Genomic DNA, 24,281 nt, shown 5'->3' on the forward strand with positions numbered 1-24,281 from the left:
TATCCAAAGAATATGCTACTTCTAAATGAATGGCTCTACTGGCCATGCATGTGAAAATAACACCATATCGTTTTACAAAGGAGCGTCCTCGTTTTACTTCAAATGGTCCAAAGTAATCAACTCCAACATTAGTAAATGGAGGAAGATCAGGAACCAACCTTTCTACAGGTAAATCGGCCATTTTTTGCTGACCCAGCCTTCCCTTGAATCTTCTACACAAGCCACAGTTGGATAGGATTTTTCTTGTTGCGGCATTGGCATGCGTTATCCAATATTTCTCACGTAATTTGGAAAGAACCTGGTTTCTTCCACCATGACCGACCTGTTCATGTATATGCTTTAGAATAAGCTTGGAAACATGTTGGTCTTTAGATAAAATTATGGGATGTTTAATCTCTTCAGGCATTGCTGCATTACACAATCTTCCACCAACTCTCAACAATTCGTGCTCTAGAACCGGATTCAATCGATGGATAGTGCTGTCCTTTCTCACCTCATATTTTCCTGAGGACAGTGCGACAATTTCATTGGCAAATTTTTCAAACTGAGAGAAACGAATGACTGCATTTTCTGCTTCAGTTAGATCCTCTGTTGACAAGCTTTGGGGTCCTAATGCAGCTTTGATCCTTTTCATTTCCAGTTCAATATTACAGGGTCGGTCTGACGATTTCAACAGTTCTTTCCTTTTCTTGCTCAATTCCATTAAGATATGCTTTAGTTTCAGCATCCATGCAACTGCAATTTTTAGCCTATTCCAATCAGAAAAATATTCAATCAGTTGGCTAGTTACATTTGTTTCAATAATCACAGCATTTATTTTGTGCTCCCTTTTGAGCTCTGGATCTTCAGGAGCAATGCAACAATCCAAATTGACTTCTGGCCACTCCTCCTTTGTTGTCCTCAGAAAGTCTGGACCTTTTAACCATCGCTTGTTTGTGATTAACTTCCCCACTTTCAACCCCCTAGAAGCATCATCTGCAGGATTCTGGGTGGTATGGATGTATCTCCACTGTGTGATGTCTGTTATTTCTCGAATGGTTGATACTCTGTTGGCTACAAATGTACGAAACCTTTTTTCTTCATTTTTTATGTATTTAAGAACTGAAGTACTATCAGTCCAAAAACAAGAATCATCAAGTGGAAGCTGCAGTTCTGTTCTAAGCATCTTATCTATTCGAACAGCCAGGACAGCAGCAGTAAGCTCTAATCGAGGAATGGTAATTTGTTGAGAGGTGCCACTCTTGATTTGCCAAGCAGAAAAGAAACATGTACATTATTTTGATTTTGTAGTCGAAGATACGTTACTGTTCCATAGCCATTTTCGCTGGCATCTGAGAAGTGATGCAATTGAGCATGATCAAGTTGTCCAAAGTCCTGTGCCTTGATGCATCTGTCAACTTTGAATGCGTTTACTTGTTGAAGATCTGTTAGCCACTTTATCCACTGTTGTTCGAGGCTTTGGGGAATTTGATCATCCCAGCCATAGTTCTTTCTGCACAGCTCCGGTAACATGAGTTTGGCTGGAAGTGTTACAGGAACAAGAAATCCCAAAGGGTCGTAAACTGAGCTCACCACTGATAAAATTCCACGTCTAGTATGCGGTCGCTCCTTTTCCATCATTTTGAACTTAAAGGTGTCTGTCTGGACACACCAATAAAGTCCAAGAGCTCTTTCAATGGGCAGTTCATCCCGATCCAAATTCAGTTCCCTCAGGTTTTTAGATCTATCCTTTTCTGGAATGGTTTGTAAAACCTCACGATTGTTGCTAATCCATTGTGTTAAATGGAAGCCACCTTTATGGCAAAGTGCAGCAAGATCTTTAACCATTTGGATAGCTTCGTGTTGAGATGGAAAAAATCATCAACATAAAAGTTATTGTGGACGCTATCAATTACCTCGGTTGGAAACATGTGTTTGTTGTCTTCTGCTGTCTTTCTAAGAGCATAGCAGGCACAGCTCGGAGAGGACACTGCTCCAAACAGATGCACGGTCATCCTATATTCTGCAATTTCTCGAGTAATGTCACCATCAGGCCACCATAGAAACCGAAGAAAGTCTGTCTCATTTTCAGCAACTTTAACTTGATGAAACATTGATTGTACATCAGTCATGAATGCAACTTGATCTTGTCTGAATCTTAGCAGAACACCCAACAAAGAACTGGTAAGATTGGGACCTTGTAGAAGTTGTTTGTTTAAGGATGTGTTCCTGAATTCAGCACCACAGTCAAATACAACACGTAATGTTCCCTTTCGAGGATGGAACACCCCGTGATGAGGAATGTACCAAAGTTTACCATCAGACCGCTCTTTTTGATCCTGGGGTACCTGCTCAGCATAACCATTTTGAATAAGTTCCCTAAGGTACTTTGTATATTCTTGATGGAACATCTCATGTTTCTCAAACTTTCTTTTCAATCCTGAAATGCGCTGTTGGGCAACACAGAAATTGTTTGGCATGACAACATTGTTCATTTTGAAGGGTAGTTTTAAAATGTAATGTCCATCTTTAAGCGTCACTGATTCGTTCATAATTTCCATGAATTTCAGATCCTCTCTTGACATCTCCTCTTTGTCTTCTGATGCCCTTTCATTGAAGTCATGTTCATACTGAGTTTAGCATTTGTTCCAATGTTTCTACAGAAATCCTGTTTACACTAAGAGTTGGACAATCTTCATCATCAGGAGGCTTACTGTGACCTTCTCCCAGTGATCCATTAAGAACCCACCCCAATAGGGTCCTTACAGCATATGGTCCTTCCCCATGACTGTTTACCACTTCCCATGGTTCAAGCAGCATAGAAGCATTGGTACCAATCAATAGCTCAACATCAGCCTGAATGTGAGGAATGGAAATGCCATCTAAATAAGGCCATTTAGCCAAATCCTTCCTTTTGATAATGTTGGCTGTGTTCACAGGCATTTTCTTTTGTGAATAGACTTCAGGAAGATCATAAAACTGTTTACCATAAAGTCCAGAAATCTCTAATCCATTCACAACATAACTAGAAACTGTTGTCTTTGGACTCATCGTTAGTAAACAGATCTTTGTTTTCCTTCCATTCAAATTCAACTTTGCCATTAAGCTTTCAGAGCAAAAGGTAGATGTACTACCTGGATCCAAGAATGCATAGGTCTGAATGACTTTGTCTCCCTTTTTAGATTTTACTTGGACTGGTAGGATGGATAAAATTCCATGACTTTTCCCGGCCCCTGTATGATCACATGCTTGTGCAGAAACAAGTGCGGTATCCAATGCGGGATCATTGACCATTTCACTGTACGTGTTGACAGCTTTATCCGCCTTAAATTTGAGATGTATATGAAGAATAGTTGGGTGTTTCTGGTCACAAATTTCACAAGTTAAGCGCCTATTGCAATCCTTGCTTACATGCCCACTGCATAAGCAACCAAAACAAATCCCCTTTTCTTTTAGAAAGGAAATCTTTTCCCTGTGTTTCATTTTTTCCAGTTGTGCACAATGCTTCAATGCATTGTTCCGTGTGCAAAACATGCAGTTGTTCTCTGGCAGATTTTGTTGAATTTTGGTTTGTCTGGGTGTTTTCCATACAGGCTTGCTAATGGTTGTCACAGTAGTAGCAAAACTGTCTCCTTTAAGTTTGGGTTTGAATTGTAACTTTCCTTTGTTTACAGGTTTGCTGTTTGGTCCAGTTTGGGTATTCTGAATATCACCAAATATTGGGTCAGACACTATTTTCACTTCACGTTCAATGAACGCAACAATGTCACTGAATTGTGTCCGGCTTCTATGCTTTTCCATGAGGCTACATGCGTGGACTCTCCATTTATCTCTTAATTTGTAGGGAAGCTTCATTATAATTGTTTTCATATTTGCTGGCATGTCCAGTTCATGCATGTATTGCAAATCAGACATTGCATTACAACATTCCCGCAAAAAGAGTGCATAAGCTTGAAGAGCCTTCACATCTTCTGGTTTTACCACTGCCCAGTTGTGCATTTTTTCCAAATATGCAGATGTGACTTTAGCATCATTTCCAAAATGCTGTTGAAGTAAACTTTTAGCTGTTAAGTACCCTCTTTCAGGAGCCATATGCTGGCAGCTACGTACTAATGCACGTGGCTGCCCTCTAGTGTACCGTTCCAGAAAGTACAGACAATCCCCTTTGTTAATTGTTTTTTCCTCCACACAATATTCAAAGGCTTTAATAAATGTTCTGTATTGCAGAGGATCACCTTCAAAGATTGGTACGTCTCTTGGGGGAAGAAGATGAGAGTTATGCTGTTGTATTAGCAATTCTGCTATGTCATTTTGTCTTTGAAGTAAGTTTAAGGTGGCATTCTCATTGTTGTTCTGAACATTTGGTTGGGATTGTTCTCCTTGCAATTGTGATCTCCTAGGCCGTATGATCGGTTCATGAACATGGCCTTGTGAGTCTCCTCTTGGTAATTGATAATGTAGTTCTTGGGATTGTGGCGTCTTTGCAATAACTGTTTTATTGACATGTCTTTCTGACTCTCTTTTCTGAAGTTCACTCTGACCACCTCCAGTGTCATCTTGTGTTACTTGTTGCGAACCCAATGCATCAAAATTAAGAAGACTTTTAACCTTTTGTCTTGTAGAAGGATTTGGATTTTCCTCTGTGGCTTTTGTTAAGGAGACTGACTTTTGTTTGGTTTCTTTTTCAAAATAGGACTCCATTCCATCTGAAATGACACTTGATGCTTCATATGTTTTTAACACAGACAGTTTAGCAGTAGAAGCGGCCAACTCTGCATCAAGCTCCATTTGTTCCCTTTTCCTCCTCAGCACCTCAGCTTGCTCCTCCAGAGTGTGCTTTTCCTTTAGAGATGCAGCACGAGCAACAAGTGCTGCTCTTTCTGCCTCAGCTTGGAGACGTGCAAACAGTATAGAAGAGTGGTTAGACCTTTTTGATCTAGAACTGGATTGGCTGTCTTTTTGGCTAGAGCTGTTATTAGAAACCCTTGTTTCAATATTAGAAATACTGTCATCAGGATTAACACCATCATTTAGATCAAGCTCTTTACCCTGAATTTCAATGTTTTGACCCAACACAACCTGTTTTGGACATACTTCTTTGTCAGAATTCTCACCAGTTCTACCTTTTGAAAGTGACAGCCATTTAATCACCCCAGCAGAAAACTCATTTACACTCAGCATTTTTGCTTTAAACCATATGTCATGTTTTTCCTTTTCCTCATCAGGTAATATACCCATTAAAGACTTATGTGCTTCTTTTGCTTCAGTACACAAACCCTGAAACTTTGCAAATACACTTTTACGCAAATTAGTAGACCCTTAAACCTCACCAATGCGCATTGGATTTTACTAACTAGTCATTTTAACGTGTGCACACAAGTTAGTTAGTTAATTGGGCTTTTTTTTTTTTTTTTAAGGTAGCGCTACCATACCTCAACATCCATTGTTCAGTCAGTCCGCCGATCCAACGCGAACATTTCTCCCTTGCCTTTCATGAAGCGTTTCCTATCGCCGCAATCCGTGCACACTCGCCTCGTCCGTCTGAAACGAGAAGCCGTCCAGCCTCCGGGTCCCTCAGAGCCTCCAATAGCCTCCACTCGAACGAAGCTGTCCCATATTCCTCCTTTAGATCCAAACGCAAGCGACCATTTTCCTGCTGCAGTCTTTGACTTTAAAACGTAGCAGCAACTCCACTTCAGCAAACAGTCCGCATCCAATTCTAGTAACGTTAGTCAGTATTTTGACTTAAATATGTAGTGACCTGTTAAACAAAACGAACTAAAATGACTTAAGCCACCACAATTAGAAGAAGAGCTGGCGATAGCGGTTTGACTCGCTGTAGCGGGTATTATAACAAAGTCCATACCTTAAAAACGTTGGATATACCAATCCATTTATTGGTCTGACATCAGCAGTACATATTCCAGCAGTAGTTCCAGCGTTCATGGTCTTTAAATGTCCCGCTTTACACACACACCAATAGCGTTCACCGTGCGGTCAAAATACTGTTGACTTCCTCGCCAACTCCCCTTTCCCACTCTACCATACATTCACCTATAAACCTTGGCAGCGCCCCCAAGTGGAAAATGTCAATATAAACCAAAATTTTAAAGAAACATAAATAGCTCCAACAGTGCGCATAAAAATCATTCGCTCGAATTACAGAAATCTTGAGCACGGACTGCTATATCGTTCACTCGATTTTTTTTTTTATCCACGGCCCCCCTCCCCGGTCTCCGTATTATACAAAGTTGTTATAGACAGAAATTTCCTTCTGCATCTCTACTATCACCTGACAAAAATATATTGATGCAGGACATAAGAACAGTGGGACAATTTGGGAGGCAACAATCATACATTTTGATGGTATGATTATAGGAAAAAATAATAATTTCACACTTTATTCATCACACGTAATTTACTCGCCAGAAATATGGATGTATCACTTTTGTAACCTGACTTTTTATTGTATTTTTTCCCCACACTTTTATTGTTGGTGTTTTTAAATTGTTGCCTTTCAGCAGATAAATAATACCTAATAATAGTGTTAATTAAAAATAATTATTAAAATTATAAAAATATAGTTTTTTGTATAAAATATTAAGCTGTAAAAAATCCTGTGTGGTTGATGCTCTATAATTATATAGTATAATAACAATAATTATTATTATATAATTATATAATTATACAGACTCACAGACACTTTACAAGAATAAAACAATTACATAATAAACATTTGAATTGCAATACATAAGATTATAAACATTTAAAAATAACTTCTGTTACTGGCATTCATTCCTATCACTGGAACTCACTCCTGTTACTGGCACTCAGTCTTGTTATTATGTTAAAAGTACAGGACTGAAAGTAACATGACCGAGTTTTTAGCATAGAATTAGCAAAAACATGAAAAATAGCTAAATGGTGGCTATGCTAATAGCATGAGGACACTGAGCACATTCTACTGATTTTGCCAAAATTTCTATTTAAAAAATAAACAAGTAATATTAAAGAATTAATTTAGGTAAGAGCAGTGACATAGACCTTCTTAGTCATAGTCAATTAGATCAAATATACTGAAAAACAAATAAGGGAACTTAATGTTGTTCTTCTCATGATCTTCAGAAGAACCAACTGAGTTGACCTCAGTTGTAGATGTGACTTGTAGAATGTTCCAGATTGTTTAGATGGGGTAATGTGTTCCAGTAACACAACTAAAATGTGTATTTTAACTTATTTATTATGAATTTATTATGATTTTTTAAATTTGCATTCACACAACAATGCACAATTAAAAAAAATACTTGTCTGAAGGATTTTAATAATATTTTGTGGTATAATTTATGGTTAGAGAGGGGACAGGTCACAAATGCTTAGTTTTTAGTGTTCTATGTTTAATTTCATATCTTACTTTTGCAATTAGGTTAACGCAGACACTATGCTTAAAAATAAAACGCATTTTAAAGTTACTTCGTGCACCTTTTTTACCATTTTAAATGTAGGATACTTGTGTTATTATACTGTTAAACTAAAACTAAAATATATTTCAGGCCTAGAGCACAGCTCACACCTGTTAGAAGTTTTATGAGTAAATTATTATCCCTTAAATATATAATATAATCCCTTAGATCTATGGAACGACACGTTAAAGAAGCGCAATCTAGCGATCATTACCAGTAACAGCCTCCCTGTACGAAGACGCAGCGTTGTTTAGACCGGATTCAGGACTCTGGGAGATCAGGGGAGTTTTGCGCTTTTACAGCGCTGTAGATTTATTAATCTCAGGTAAGCTCATATACGTATATAATTAAACTACAAATGAATAAAAAACGGTCTTGAAATATTGACTCGCTGGAAATTAACACATTGAATGTTAACATTCTTTTAGGCTCTTTCACAGGAGCACTGAAACTGCGCTGGGACAAGCGTGAAAATCATTGATCGCAATACACGAGAAATATGTCTTTTCATATTTAATAAAAAACAGCAGATTGCAGCATCTACTTGTGTTTATATACCACAATCTAATAAACGATAGAATTTAACTTAGCATTATTAGAGACGTTTAAATGACGGAAGACCATAAAAGACGTTTAAATATGTTTGTTTAAACGTCGCATAATAGTCTTCTAAATGTTTATTGGTGGTCCTACAAACGTTCAATAAGAACGTCCCTTGCAACTTTTTGTCAACCCTTTTTAGTTAGCTGGGAAAAGCATTTCTTTTGTTTTATTTAAATTTTATTTATTTATAGTTATAAATAGTTAAAACTAAACTGTTGTCATGTGTGAAGTAAAACGCGTTACAGCAGTAGTGAGGAATTCAGCACAGTTTGTTGTTTAGTTTTTATCACCTATAAAAATATTCAATCTATTTTTTTATTCTAATCAACATGGAAACGGATTTGTCCTCTTTATGTTAAAAAGATTTTGAGCTTTTTAAAAAATAATAATAATTGAAATTAAAAAATAAAAAGATTCTAAAAAAAATCTAAACAAAATAAAAAAATACATTAAATTATGAAAAATACAAATAAACCGGATAGTTTAAGCAACCACAAAAAAATAATAAAATTTTAAAAAGCGAAAAAACATAGTTGGCATCAGTCTACTACGTTAAAAAACAACCATAAAAAAAACTAAAAAAAAAACACAAAATAATAAAATATTAAAAAGCAAAATAAGAAGATTACATTAAAAATCATCCACAAAACAACTAAAAATAAAACAACTACCCGCAAAAAAATCCTCAAAAAATTAATATTAAAAAACGACCAAAAAAAGTTTACATAAAAAACAACCATAAAAAACTACCCCTCAAAAAAATAACCACATAAATATTTACATATTAAAAACAAAAAAATAAAAGATTACAATAAAAAAAGTTGGTTGATATTTTTAATCAGATTTTGGACTTGGATGTGTTTTTTTAATTTATTGTTTGTTGGCTTATTGCCAACTTTGGAAAGTTCATGTCAATGACATCACAGTTTAGTTTACTGCTGTGGATATAAATATGACATCACTGTTCAACACTATAAAAGACTCAGCAGCACGAAAAACTTCAGTCGTCAACGGATCTTCGCAGCGACAAGATGTGTGCAGTTCGAGGGATACTAGGAGCAGCCAGCATTGCAGCTCTAGCTATAGCAGCCGGTGGATCGCTTTACTACCTGTACCGATCCAGAACACAGAAGCCGACGACAACGGAGGAGACTACGGTCACTCCAGTGGAAGGAGACCCTGAAACGGTGGAGGAGAGGCAGGCTGAGCCGATGGTTGAACCTGTACTCTCCGAGACTGTGATGGAGTTGGTGGAGGAAGATGGAGGAGTTGACTGCCCCAAGGAAGAAGATCAGGTCACTCCCATTATGGATGAGGCACCAGAAGCTCTCAGCCTGCTACAGGTCAGAGGAAGCTGAGGTGACCCTTAACACAGAGCTTTGTGAGAGTGTGGTGGAAACACTGGAGGAAGATGGAGGAGTTGACTGCCCACAAGAGGAAGATCAGGCCACTCTCATCATGGATGAGGCAACAGAAGCTCTCAGCCTGCTACAGGTCACTGACTTAACAGAGTCAGAGGAAGCTGAGGTGACCCTTAATACAGAGCTTTGTGAGAGTGTGGTGGAAACACTGGTGGAAGATGGAGGAGTTGACTGCCCACAAGAGGAAGATCAGACAACTCTCATCATGGATGAGGCATCAGAAGCTCCCAGCCTGCTACTGGGCACTGACCCAGCAGAGACTAAGGAAGCCGAGACGGAGGCTGAATGCAGACCCGAAGCTGAATCCAAAAAGAAGCAGAAGATACGAGGGAGACGAGGAAGATCACAAAAACTACGAAGACTAGGAAGACTAGGAAAACGAGGAAAGAGGCTGTATAAGTAGGACAGTGTAGGATTAAGTGTTTTTTTGTCAACGCAAATTTGAAATAAATCTGCATAAATCAAAATTTCAGTGTAAGGGGTCTTTTTTAGGTCTTTTAGTCCTTTTGAAGTCTTGTATGTGAAGTACAGTAGCACACTCCAGAAAAAAATAAAAAAACAACCTCAAAAATAATTAAATATGAGAAAACAAGCAAAAAAATATTACATAAAAAATCAACCACAAAAAACAAACAAAAATACCCTTAAATAAAATAAATAAATAAAAAAGGTTTACATAAAAAACAACCATAACAGCCTGGCTGAAGCTGAGGTGATAGTGGAGCCTGTAGTCTGCGCCATTGTGATGTAGTTGGTGGTGGAAGACGGAGGAGTTCACTGCCCACAAAAGGAAGACCAGGCCACTCTCATTGTGGATGAGGCATCAGACGCTTCCAACCTGCTACTGGACACTGACCCAGCAGAGACAGAGGAAGGAAACTAAGGTAAAAGATGTAACTGCTACAGAAGCTGAGACAAAGGCTGGTAATGAGCAACCAGGAGGTTGTTGGGGCGGAGGTGGGATGGTTTATTGATGAGAGGTGGAGTTAGAGCGTGGAGTTTGGGTGTGGTCCTTCTCCCAAACTTTTTTTTACATATCATTTATGGATATGAAATATCCATAGCAAGCAACAAGAGTAAGTAACATCTTCAGAAGCACGTTTACAAAATTAGCAGTCAGTTTCCATATCACACTTATATTTTAAAAGAAAATCTTTAAAAGAAAATGTTATATATTAATTTCAGCCTAATTTCTCTCACTTTGTTAGAAATTAAATATTTTAAAGGTAAAGACCACACTATGCACTCTACAATACTATTCCAAAATGATATTACTTAAGGAATTGTAGCAGTGTCTTTCTGAAATAATTCTCTTATCAGCTTATTATTTTGCTGGTGTTTAGCTGAAAGCATACTCCCAATATATGTATCCAGTAAATCAAGTGAGTGACAAGGAAAGTTTACACCTCTCAGCAGTAAATTTGCACCAACTGGTATAGCATTTATCACTGTAGAGTATTATCACTGTAGAGTATTTGTCAATTTTGTATTTATTAATTAGGTCAATATAACTGTATGGTCTACTATTTGATTCAAGTAGTTGACCAACTAAAATAAAATGATTCCAGTTTTCATAAAAAATCCATTCATTTTAAGAGGTGACAGACATTATGTAAATTATTTGCAATAATTAAACATTATATTTAACGCTGGCATGATCTGTAAAGAAGCACGATTAGCAAGATTACCTACATTAATACTAATGCTGGGCTAAGGAAAATGTTTATATCAGATTGAATGGGTCCCCGCATCATGGATAAATTAATTTAGCTTCGTTGTGCAAATTTGTATATTTTAAATGTTTATATCTGGACAGTTCAGATTGATTAGCCTGAAGAACCAGGAGGAAATGTGATAGGACGAATGGGACGCCAGCATGTCCAAAAAGTGCAAAGAAAGGAGAAATGTAGCCCTACTTAAAACAACATCTAGGAGAATAGATAAATCTGGTAAAAAAATTTTTATCATAGTTTAGATTACTTGGTATTTTTATACAGCTAAAGTCTGTTTCCAAACACCAAAACTTTAACGCTGATGACGTTTTGGGATTTGGGGGATTAAGGGCTCTCTCTGGTGAGAATGAGTAATTGCACCGAGCATGCGGAAGAATTATTTAAAATGGTGGGTGTGATGCGGCCTTTTTTCAGAGCGGATGAATCTTATTCCAGGTTAAGTCCAGCCGCGATTGAAAGAGAGCTCAGTCAGAGGAAAATTTTTGTGGATGTAAGAGAGTTGTTATATTACGGTTCTCAGTTTTGTCAGTGTATTTTAGTGCGGACTCTTCTCTGTTTTTGCTGAGTAAATGAGCTACTGAGGTCTGAGTTTCCCCTCCTGAAATCTCCATTTCTCCACCAGCCGCTCGCGTTCAGTTACGATACGTTCAAACTGCAGCGACGCGGCGTCGCTGCCAATCGCTTTCTCCACCACTCAAGCAAGTTTATTAAAAGCCATTATTTTATTGCCCACTGAAACCTGTTAAAATATTCAGCTAACCAGCTGGTCCTCCGTCTCTGTAATCAAGCAGAAAGAGGGAATGTAGAACACAGTAACGTCTGAAAAAGAGCTTCTCCTTGGTTTCTCACTCTGTAGATCAGCCTGTGATTGGTGGGGTCCGGGTGGTGCTGATTAACTACCGCCTAGCAAACTCGATTCTCATTTGCATTAAGTTGAAAATATCTCAACTTTTTGTCGCTGCCGCTGCTCTCCATTCCAGCACACTGGTACCAATAAACACAATATTTTATCCCTTCTCCACTCAGAAATGCTTCTGCTTTGAGTTTAGAAACAAAATACTACAGACTGCCACTTTAAACAAAGCTTCATAGGATTTTCCAAAGTCAAATACATTCTGTTTTCAAATTAACCCATGACTGCCCAAGCCAACATTTTCATGTCAGGATCACGTGGGTGGAACATGGTTTAGGTGGGTTCCAGGTGTGTTTTACTGGCAATGTACAGATGGATGGAGCCTATGTTTAACCCTTCCTGATTCCATCACTAAACTTAACATATGGTCCCAATTGAGCTACTCATTCAGGCTACCTATGGGCCATTTCACCAAATGGGTGCACACAAACTAACTTTAAAATGCATTTTATTATTAAGCATAGTGTCTTGTACATTGACCTAATTGCAAAAGTAATATATGGTGGCGTGGAAGAGAAAGGAAGACCTGTGAGACTCATGCTGAATGCTCAACAGCTCCTTCATTGAACAGGCTTGCCACTCACTTATAGTCTTTAACAAGACTAGGAGAGCTAAAACCATCCCCACAGAGCTAAAATAGCCCAAAGGCCACCAACCCAGCTGTGTGTCTCCCAGATGGCAGATCCAGAGTGGTGCCCACCCTCTCTGCATAACCCCTCCCAAGGGAGATGCCCCACCCCTGTCATCCTCGCACACAGGAGAACAGAAACATACCTGCAGGCAGCCACACACACAACCCAGAGCCGCCACAATATGTAATTAAAAACACTATAAAAACTACTTAAAACTCTGTTACCTGTCCCCACTCTCTATAAACTTTACTATAAGAACATAGATTTTTAAAATCCATCTGAGAAGTATTTGTTTGCATTGTTGTGTGACTCCAAATCCCTTCTATGCTTTAAAAATATATATATTTTTTATAAAAAGTCCATAATATTTAAGTTAAAACACATTTTAGTTGTGTCCCTGGGTTTCACTCATTGCCGTTACTGTAAAACATTATCCGATCTAAAAACCTGGAGCATTCTACAAGTCACATCTACAACAGGAAGTGACATCAGCTGGTTCTTCTGAAGATCATGGGAAGACCAAAATAAACTTCCCTCATTTGTTTTTGTGTATATTTGATCTTATTGTGACTACTGTAACCTAAATTAATTCTTACATCTTATTTGATTATTTTTAAAATACAACTTTTGGGAAAATCACTAAAATGTGCTCAGTGTCCTCACGCTATTAGCATAGCCGCCATTTAGCTATTTTTCATGTTTTAGCTAATTTTATGCTAAAAACTCAATCCTGTTACTTTTAGTCCTGTTCCTTAAAACATAAAAAGTAACAGGAATGAGTGCCAGTAACAGGAATGAGTGCCAATAATAGGAGTGATTTTTTTTGTTATAAATATTAATTATTTGAATATGCAGTGAACCATTTCTTTAAAATAAAGACGTACTTGAGAGAAAATCAAAGGAATTATTGGACTTGCTTTTAAACATGCTTTTTAAATGTCACCTGAGTTTTTTGTAACCACCTTTGGTTTAGAAACCTTGCTGCCTGAGTTTGACCAGTACATGTTTTGAATAGTTAAATACACGTTATTAGATTCAGAGTTAAGTTTTATTTGGAAGAGTTACAAAAAGCAACAAGCTGTTCTTTTTTTATTGACCTCATTCATTCACATCCAGTCACATGAACAACACATACAGGCTTGGCTGAAAGTGTTGGCACCCCTAAATGAAAGTATTTCACATGAAAGTACTGCACATGCTTTGTTATACACATTTATTTCCTTTGTGCGCATTGGAACAACACAATTATTATATAATTTTATTATCTCCCGAAAAACTTTGACAATAGGACAAACAGAATGATTGGTCCCTCAACATTATATTTGGTTGCACATCCTTTGGAAAAAATAACTGAAATCAGTTGTTTCCTATAACCATCAACTTGTTTCTTACACCTTTCAACTGGAATTTTGGATTCCTTTTCTTTTGTCAACTGCTCTAGGTTTCTTGTATTTGAAGAGTGCGTTTTCCACGTGTTCCATGGGATTTACATCCAGAATTATCCAGTCCAAGTGTTTCTAAACACTGATGGTTTATGAAAAATTCATAGCTCATATTGGGAATGCTGAAAAGGGCCGGAGAGCTATAGATGAGCCTCCATAATGACTAAGATCACACGTGACTGGTCAGATTTCCAGTAATTTTTGGCTGTAAATTAATCAGTAGAGGCCATACTGATAAGCGATTTTTGTTGAATTTTTGATTCGTTTATTTTGACACTTTATAATTTAGTTGAACCTTTTTACTATTGGAGGGCTGCAAAATTATATTTTATGGTATTATTACTTTTACATACTTGATAAATACACTACTTAAAATCATGCTAAACATTATACCATTAGGTAATGCATAACATATTCTTTATTATCACCAAGAGGGTCATCTCGAGGGCCACTTGAATTTTGTCTCTATATCAACAGGGCTGGGTTTACTCTAAGTGCAAACATGATAAGTAGCCCTCAGGAGGCACAGAACAGGATTAGACTGGACATAAGCCCACAGCAGGCACTGCCATGGGACTAATTATACTAGTATGCACTTAGATTACACTTTGTTTGGCCATTAATTATTGTAAACAATGCAATATCATGGAACATACACCATTAGTCTTGGCCTCTGTTTGTCTCAATTTGTTTTGTTTTCTAAATATTAACATAAAACATTTCTCTTGACCTGCTAAGGACAGTGACCTTAAAATGGTATACATGGTGATTTTAGCAAACGATCAAGAAACAGCTTATAAGATATTATAATACTTTACCTGGAGTACTCTGTCATAGCTGACATTAAAGTTTAAACAACAGGTGCCAAAATATAGGAATTATTACATACATTTATTGATAATGTAAACAATAAATGCTGTTTTTAGCATATATTCCCCTGGTTTTAAGAGCACAAACACATTCAAAATCAGTATTTCAACACTACTAAGTACTAAGGGTTAAGGGCCTTGCTTATAAGGACCCAATATTATCTGATTGCTCAGACCTAGTAGCAAACCCACAACCCATTCATCAATACCCCAGTGCTCTAATCTTTGAATACAATGACAGCATTCATCCCTGGGTGGACTCAAACCACCAGTCTTTCAGTCCATTTTTAATACACTGTTACTGTTGAGTCTCAAGAAAGAGTAAACAGTTATGTACGACTCTGGAAAAAAACTAAGAGGCCACTAAAAATTATGAGTTTCTTTAATTTTACTAAATTGAAAACCTCTGGAATATAATCAAAAGGAAGATGGATAATCACAAGCCATCAAACCAAGCTGAACTGCTTAAATTTTTGCACCAGGAGTGGCATAAAGTTATCCAAAAGCAGTGTGTAAGACTGGTGGAGGAGAACATGCCAAAATGCATGAAAACTGTGATTAAATAACAGGGTTATTCACCAAATATTGATTTCTAAACTCTTAAAATTCCAGCACGCCTGGAGGAATGCACAGCGTCTCTGCTCCGATACACCAGCTCACAGCTGCCCCGTGCTGCAAACATCACCCTAGGAGTGATGTGGAAAGAGAGTGCCATCTACCCACCCAGAGGGAGCAGGGCCAATTATGCCGACAAATTGTTTGCGTCGGATCCGAATTTCAGTGTCGCAAGCGACAAAGGTCAGTGTAGTGTGACACAGTCAAAAAACAGTAATTTGAAGTGATTGAACACAGTCAGAGCATCCGACAGAAAGACTAGCATGTTAGATTTTTTTGTATTATATCGCCTAGTTTGACACGCTCTGCGACGTGCTCCCTGACACTGACCAATAGGAAGACAGAGCGTTCTGTGGCGCACAGATGTAAACACGGGAAAAGAAAGCGGCACAGTGCTCATGCAGTTCTCTGGACCAGAGTAACAGAAGAATAATCTAATAATCATCTAATAATCTACTTAATTCATGAGATATTCTGTTTACAGACACTGAAACCTAAGTAGCTATATTTTTACCATACCTTAAGTTCTCTCTGGAGAACACAAAGCATGTTGTGTCCATTTGGGTCACCAAGAAATGAGCCCACAGTCGCTTTTCCCTATTTTTTTTCCTTCACGCAAGGGACTTCTGTAGCCATGATTGTCAGATTCTATGCTTCTCCCCTGCGATGACCTACGAACTCATGCGAGGATGCGGATGATGATTGGTCGGTGACTAACGTGTAGTGTTGCCAGTCCCCCGAGAACGACACAAAATGAAAATAACTGCTTAATCTGACATAGTGAACATCGTGAGGGACAAAAATGTTGTGTAGTCTGAGCTTGGCTGAGCGCCCCAGTGCATTACTATTTAAATGGCGCAGCTACTTGGACGTGTCCAATGTTTCTTAGCAAAAGGAAACTGACCTGTTCATTTACATTTGTTCATTCTGTTTATTGTTGATGTAAAAGTTTGCATAGCTGCCAACAGGCACACTTTAGGTGTTTGTTCACTTCTGTGTGTCCACATGTGCGTAACAAGCGTGGTTGTATGCGTGTTGGGCATGTGGCTGTTGACAATTCACTGTCCAGATGTCCAGCCAATGTAAATCTGACGCTGTCTCACTGGTGTTTTCTGTTGCCAACATAGCAATATGCCAGAAATTTACCTAAATTCACCTAATTTCCAGAAAATGATGCCCATCAACAGAGATATATTCACAAGCACTGTTGCTATTTAATCTATGCAGGTGTAAGGCATGAAAATAAATAAATAGTTTGTGGGGTGTAAGATAACAATGAGCATCACTACATGTGTTGTGCAGGGTGTAAGATAGGGTTTTTCAAAGTCTTTAGCACAACCTCATATCATCAGCCATCAATCAGTTAGATATTGGCTTTAGAATGTGGATAATTGGGCCATGATCTCAATCCTTCTAGAATATTGTGTATGGCACTGGATCGTTACTTTGCGATATGCAGGCCAAAGTTTTACCATAAACACATGGAACTTTCTAATATTTTGAAATATATGATTGTGCCAATAATCAGAAATGTTGTCTTAATTACCGCAGTAGTCTGTCTAGCTAGAAGACTCTCTTACCATTCAACAAATGTGATAGATCACTGTTTTTGTGAACATATGGCACTGGTTAACTGGCTGCTTTCTTGGTACCAACTGTTGATTTTGCTTTCATTACTTTGTCCTATATAATAATATTCGTCACACAAAAACCAGACAAAACTAAATATGAACTAAAATAGTTCATTTGACAAGTTTTATTAAGTAACGGATATCCAAAGTTTTGCCTAAAACTATTTGGTATACATAAAAAGAACCTGACTGAGATCAAAAGGGCTAAGTGACACACACCTTTCCTATCTTTTTTTCTGTTGACCCAACTATGAAATGCCTTTAAAAGTAGACATTGTATAAATATCATGATTATAATAAAAATCTTGACAGTCTTTAAGAGTGGGTGTATTCCCTAGAAGGTTAACTGCCCTGTAATTTTCTTTCGGTGGACCCAACGATTAAATACTTTTGGTAGTAGATGTAATAATAATAATAATAATAATAATAATAATAATAATAATAATAATAATAATAATAATAATAATAATAATAATAATATCACATATTTAGGAGGGTTCTTGTTTTTTTCAGTTGATCCGTTAGTCTGATGCAGGGGAAGTGATGGATGATAAATGTAAAATAGTACCTCAGGGAACATAACTAGATTATATTAAGAGCAAGAGATACTTGAAAAGCCCTTACATTTCAGAGCAAGCCTCTTTCTGTCAGTCTACTGTCTATTGCTTCTGTTCATGAAAAGCTTTAAGAATTATGATGTATACAATCAATTTAGACTTTTGTGCATGTATACATGTATATTATGTATTTTATTCATATCGTTTATGAATACATGACTATATGTACTATGTTGTGTTTTAAAGCAATGATTAATCAAGAAAAATACAATACAGTACCCTGTACTCTGTATTACTAATGTATATTACTGAAGTACTATTTGTTGTACTGTATTTAAATTAGATTAATGGCTATTCTTATAAGTTAGAAACATGAAGGATGTTTACATGCAAAACTTTTCTTTTACAGAGTTTAAACTGACTGGCTTTTATTCTTTGGGGGAATGGAGACCTTTCCTCTTCATTCCATTTTTTCTGATGTTTGTGTTGTCTATCATAGGAAATTCTGTGCTGCTGTATGTAATAATAGCGAACAGGGCTCTGCATTCTCCAATGTTTGTACTGATTGGACTCATGGCAGTTGTGGATTTGGGTGGCCCTATGATTTTTGTGCCTCAGATGTTGTTTAGTTTTTTATTTGACTGGAATGGGATTTCTCTGCCGAGTTGTTTAATACAGATGTTTTGTGTCCATTATTCTGGATCATGCCAGTGTACTCTGTTGTTATGTATGGCCCTGGATCGTTACTTTGCGATATGCAGACCGTTGTTTTACCATAAACACATGGAACTTTCTAATATTTTAAAGTATATGATCGTGCCATTAATCAGAAATGTTGTCTTAATTACTGCAGTAGTCTGTCTAGCTAGCAGACGGTCTTACTGTTCAACAAATGTGATAGATCACTGTTTTTGTGAGCATATGGCACTGGTTAACTTGGCATGTGATGATATTTCTTTTAACAATTTGGTTGGACTTTTGGCTGCTTTCTTAGTACCAACGGTTGATTTTGCTTTCATTACCTTGTCCTATATAATAATATTCGTCTCTGTTCTAAAATCTGGAAAGACCCATTTGAAGGCCATGAATACGTGTATAACTCATATAATTGTCATCACATTTACTATAGCTTTCGCCTTAATGGCTTTCATGTCCTACAGAATGACCAATGGTTTCTCTTCAAATAGTCGTATCTTTATTAGTACAATGTATGTGCTGTTTCCAAGCTGCTGCAACCCAATCATTTATGGATTGAGAACAAAAGAAATAAGACATCAAATTTTAAAATTAATAAAACAATTAAAGGTCTTACCCTTGTAACATTATAACGTAGTATAAACGACTGCAGCTGGAAATGTTATTTTAACATGAACATGAACACAAGTGTTGATTTTTTTCTGTTTTGAATGTTTAAATCTCTGTAATTGAATAGTTAATGTATGGATATAATTGTGTAAATGCTAATATGTAATATATACTGATCTGTATATGACTACACCAAACGTCTGTAGTAAACTTTTTTTAAATCTAAAAAAGACTGTATATTTTGAAAAAGTTGCATTAACTTCCTGTGTTGGCTCCATAAAATATGTTGGCATATATTTAGTAATTTTCAATAGTCCAAAAAGTCATTTTTTTATGTATAATTATTATTATTATTTGCCTTAATGAGCCCTACTGTTTAATAGAATTGTGTCTGCACAATAGTAGGGGGAAAAAAACATGAAAATACTGTTTATCAAATATTGGGGCAAAATATAAAACACTGGTCCGATATAATCCTATGACATGACTAGTGTGTATGCGCATATTGAAATGCTGATACTGAAACAGTGTATTGTGTAGCCCTAAGTAAAATAATTAAAAAGAAAGATTTTTTGAGAAGATATGCTGTGAAAAAGCAAAAAGCATCATACACCAATTTGTGCTGAGAAGGAACTGTGCCTATGAGAGCTATACAAAGCATACAAAAGCAAGTGTTAATATATTAAATAAATAAAAAATAGGTTAAGCAGACATTTGGAAAGTAAACTTGTCTAAGAGTGAATTTGATATGGACATGTTTTTTTTAGATGTATACATATTTGGACTCCTCAAAACTTGTCCCAACCATCAGTAGCTAAAGACCCTTCTATGTATCCTGCTTATTGGTGTTTGCAAGTAGTAGTTTCTTTAGTTTATAACATAATTAACAAGTTGCAGTTAACAGGAATTGTAAGTTTGGAAGTCCAAGAAAACATTCAGAGAAAAGTGCAAGTTGTGTAGAAAACCAGACAAACCATTTTTGAATGTATTCAGGAAGATTTTGAAGCTGAATTGTACTGTGCACTGACACCTCGACATATATGGCCTTCATGAAAGAATCATAAAATTAAAACTTTTCTTGTCTCCTCACAATAATTGAGTTTCAAAAGCATTAGGCATTTTACAAACAGGTCATATGGGATAATGAAGAATTTAACATTGTAAGGTGTTATGACCCCTGGTCGTATTTATTTTCCTTGTGTGCTCTCTGTGCTGTTTGTGTTTAGTTTTTAGTTGCAGGACCATGATTGGCCACTAGGGGCACACTCTATAAAGAGAAAACACAGCCTGAGAGAGATGTTCAGGGCTACTTCCCTTTCCTGACCTGGATCAACTTCCTGCTCAGACCAACCCGGCATCTCCAGTTTGTATTCTGTTTGTTGTTTTAGTTTATGTTGCGGTTTACATTTTTCTTTGAGTAAAGTAGGGGCGGAGTGCCATTTTGTTTTACTACCTTTATTTTGTTTTGGTGACAGGGAGTTGGGGTAGTTTGTGTATTTTCTTTATTTGGCAGGTTCAGTTAGTTGTCTTTGTTTGTTAGTTGGTTTTATTTGTTATTTTGGCATATGCTCACCCCTGAAGCACCCCTTGAATTAATTTTCAGTGTCTAGTGTTTGGTCTGGCAGAGGTTCTGGGGAGAGAGCCCACTCTCATTTCCTGTTATGGCCTGACCCTAGACCGGGTCGTAACAAAGAGAAATTGGGCAAAGGGATGTTAACAGCAGACATTAAAAATGTGTTACACTGGCGTACTGATGAGTGATTAATAGATTCAGCCAGAGGCACAAGTATCACGAGGAAACAATGGGTTTTGCCAGTAACCCTGGGAAATCTGTTCTAGAAGATAATATCACGCATTTAAAAAAAAGCTCAAGAAGTAAAGGTGGTGATTTTTCCAGCAGATTAATGAAACACACCCCAAATAGATGATCCACAATGGTTATGGCCTACTTCAAATGCATCAAGCTAAATGTTTTGCTATGGCCCTCACAGTCCTGTACAGAGACTTCCAATTAAATCTGTAATTTCAAAGAACAACTTTTGCAAAGAAGAATGGAAAGACTCTTATAAAGCTACAAAACAATGTAAATGAGCTGTGATACTTGCCAAGCTGGCTGTTACTAAGTGCTGTCCTTATGACCATTTGTCCTTACTGAGAGCATATTCATTAACATATTCTCAGCTAGCTATTTCTTTTTCCACAGATACCTCTTCACGAGGCTCCCTGTTTCTAACATGGGCCTTTCTGGTTACTTTGAAAAGCTTGTACTGTAATTCCTTAAATGCTTCAGACCCTGTGTCCATTGTAATAGACATCATGCATCATGCTAAACACAGGTTTTATATTAGAATATTAGAGTTTTGTTGTGTGTGCATCACAGACAAAAACAGCATTCCTATATTTTTTCCATTAACGGAACATAATTTAGGTCTAAAAGAATTAAGGAGCACATTTGTCCTTAGGTTTGATTTAAGCCTGTTGTACTGAATTGTTCTTGGGAAGAGTACTTGGCCTAATAACAGGTTATTTAAAAAAAATGTATATCCATTTTTCAAAATGTACAGCGAGTATGACCAGACAACTACAGGACAAGGCCCAAAAAGAAAACCCTAAATATAAAGGATGTAAATCAATGAATCCAAAAAATATCAGAAGTGGCATGCAGAAATGTATACATCAGTGAATCTACTAATTTTAAAGAGTTTTTATTAATTTAAGAATTTAATATAAAGAAAAACATAGGAATCAGCATGCCTTGCTGCATTTTTTATTTAGTTTATTTAGTTTTTACATTTTTGGATCTGGGTTCGTAACAGTGGCTCCAGTGTAATGTATTCTACACTTTTTTCTGCTATACTGTCAGTATCCTGCTGTCTCTGTTCAATCCTGAACAAATTCAAATGTTCAAATGTCAGGCTTTCTTTTGTTAAGGAATTAAAAAAGCATTAACTGAGTGAATATGGCTAATATGTGGTGTGGTTAATGTAACTGCATGACCCAAATCAATCAAATCAAAATGATGTAGAGCATTAATCGTTTTTTTTTTCAGAATTGGAAGAATTGGCTATGCACCGGTATCTATTTTCATGACAATAATATTGTTTTTATCCATATTTTGTGAATTGCTGCAGCAATGCCCCCCCTACAGTTACGGGACATGAATATGATCAGGGATTGGTATCAGCTCCAAAAACAATGGTCGGCCAAAAGTTTTTTCTTTTATTTTATGTGACCCGGGGATTTCTGGTTAGGATAAACTTTTTTTGTTAGCAATGTCTTTTTGTAGTTTAGCATTTTTATCCATTTGCAACACTCATTATCATCACATTATTAGGGATGCATTATTAGGTGACTTGTGTAGATTTGGTTCAGCCAAATATCCCAGAATGCATTTCATTTAATAATACTGCTTCAGTGGCAGCTTCCTATATAGCAGAGGTTTTGTCTAAGTGTTTCCCTGCTATCTACCAAGTGTTCAAGACCAAAATTGCCAATACTTTGTATGGTAATTTTAAATTATAAATGGTGGCTCGGTAGCCTCCCAGCACTGGGGTCTTGGGCAGAGGCGGTTCTTTAATTAGGCAAACCTAGGCATTTGCCTAGGGCCTCGACCAAATCTGTCCTTCATAGGGGCCCCCAAATTTGACCATCCCAGCTACAGTAAATACACCAAAAACCATGTTAATTTGTTACTTATGTAAAGTATAGAAAAAAATATTTCTATTAAAAAAAACAACAGAAATATCAGTAGAATACCGAATTAATGTCTAAATACTAATTATCCAAACACACACACCCCCATCTGTTGCTTGCACTGAACTAGTCCATAATATGATGAGTAGCAATGTGCCACACGACGTGTTTCCTCTAATTACATCCACGCCAAAGCAAACACTGGTAATTTACACTGATAGTAAATAAACACAAGAGTGTTACTGACCAAAATAAACACATTTTTAGGAGAGATATAAGTTGTGTGTAAATATTTATAAGTCAATACCTGACAAAATCTGTTATAATGAGGTTCATAAACATCACTGTGACAGCCCTATTCACAGTTTCACCGCAGCAAAGGACGAGGACGTGAATCACTAATCTAACCAGCCTTTACTGATTTCTGCCCCCAATAACCCTTTCAATAACCTCCAATAGCCTTTAATAGTCTTCACAGTCTAACCTTGAACTGTAGAGAGCCGTATTATCTGTTTAGTGGGGTTAAAACCTTTATTTTCTACACAGAGGATCTTAAGAAAACTGTAAAAACGCTCCAGACTGGCTGAACTGAGCCCTGTAGCCCGTGGCTGGGCTGTAGCTCTGACTGAGTAAAGACAGGGCTTGTGTAAAGAAAGGGCTTGTGCTGCTGCTGCAGCTCCGACTAGTGATTGGATGAGGAACTGCAGCTTCCTGTAAGCGAGCAGTTTCACCTTCCATCCACACACAGCTCTGATTAACTGCTTAACCCTAAACTCCTGAATCAGATCGGCTAAAATCAGAAGAATATCTGCCGATCGCCAATACCGTAATTTGGCTGAAAATCGGCCGATACCGATACGCTGCCGATCGATCGTTCCATATCTAGTTATTTGGTTTATGTGTGTGTTTCAAGAATGAGGGGCCCTTGTTTATATTTTGCCTAGGGCCCCAAAATGGCTAGATCCGCCCCTGGCCTCGAGTTCAAGTCCCTACCTCGGTGGAGTTTCCATTTTCTCCCTTTATCTGCATGGGTTTTCTCCAGGGACTCTGGTTTCATCCCACAGTCCAAAAACATGAAGGTAAATCAGGTAAATTGGATACTATAAAATTACCCAGAAAAATTGGATACTCTAAAGTGATATGTACATGTATATATGTATAGACATGTGTATTGTATAGGATTGTGTGTGTATGAAGTGTATGTATGACTGTGCCCAGATATGGACTGGCAATCTGTCCTGGGTAAAATGCGTTAGAGCCCGATGCAGTCCTCCAAATTTTTTAGTCACTTGTGTTTAATAAACCAAGACTGAACTGTGCAGAGTTGTAGCCTGAAAGAAACATTTAGAAAGTTTTTGGGATATAATCCCTTATGTAAATTAAATGCTTTATACATAGATGACATTAAAAAGTCATGAATTTTAAAAG

At 37.1% G+C, this 24,281-nt stretch overlaps 2 protein-coding genes and 1 pseudogene across 2 annotated transcripts; 2 read left to right on the forward strand and 1 right to left on the reverse strand.

Annotated features, from left to right (window-relative positions):
* Nucleotides 1-489: 489 nt before the first annotated feature.
* On the reverse strand, nt 490-1,847 carry LOC125782679 (uncharacterized; annotated as a pseudogene).
* Nucleotides 1,848-9,032: 7,185 nt separating this feature from the next.
* Nucleotides 9,033-9,881, forward strand: LOC125782704 (uncharacterized). Its single transcript, XM_049467510.1, has 2 exons — nt 9,033-9,385; nt 9,537-9,881. The coding sequence occupies exons 1-2, from the start codon at nt 9,074-9,076 to the stop codon at nt 9,864-9,866; spliced, it is 642 nt and encodes a 213-aa protein (XP_049323467.1). The 5' UTR covers nt 9,033-9,073; the 3' UTR covers nt 9,867-9,881.
* Nucleotides 9,882-18,127: 8,246 nt separating this feature from the next.
* Nucleotides 18,128-20,734, forward strand: LOC103038719 (olfactory receptor 52K1-like). The gene has a single exon (XM_007236914.3). The coding sequence runs from the start codon at nt 18,228-18,230 to the stop codon at nt 19,173-19,175; it is 948 nt and encodes a 315-aa protein (XP_007236976.3). The 5' UTR covers nt 18,128-18,227; the 3' UTR covers nt 19,176-20,734.
* The last annotated feature ends 3,547 nt before the right edge of the window (nt 20,735-24,281 follow it).

This window comes from Astyanax mexicanus, chromosome 18, assembly GCF_023375975.1.
Source record: "Astyanax mexicanus isolate ESR-SI-001 chromosome 18, AstMex3_surface, whole genome shotgun sequence".
In the NCBI taxonomy this organism is placed as follows: domain Eukaryota; kingdom Metazoa; phylum Chordata; class Actinopteri; order Characiformes; family Acestrorhamphidae; genus Astyanax; species Astyanax mexicanus.

What these genes read in the sequence shown, in the direction of transcription:
- LOC125782704 (XM_049467510.1), top strand. Translation starts at nt 9,074, where the DNA reads ATGTGTGCAGTTCGAGGGATACTAGGAGCAGCCAGCATTGCAGCTCTA. An exon ending in AAGCTCTCAGCCTGCTACAG is followed by an intron (nt 9,386 to 9,536) that starts GTCAGAGGAAGC and finishes AGCCTGCTACAG; the next exon opens with GTCACTGACTTAACAGAGTC.
- LOC103038719 (XM_007236914.3), top strand. Translation starts at nt 18,228, where the DNA reads ATGAAGGATGTTTACATGCAAAACTTTTCTTTTACAGAGTTTAAACTG.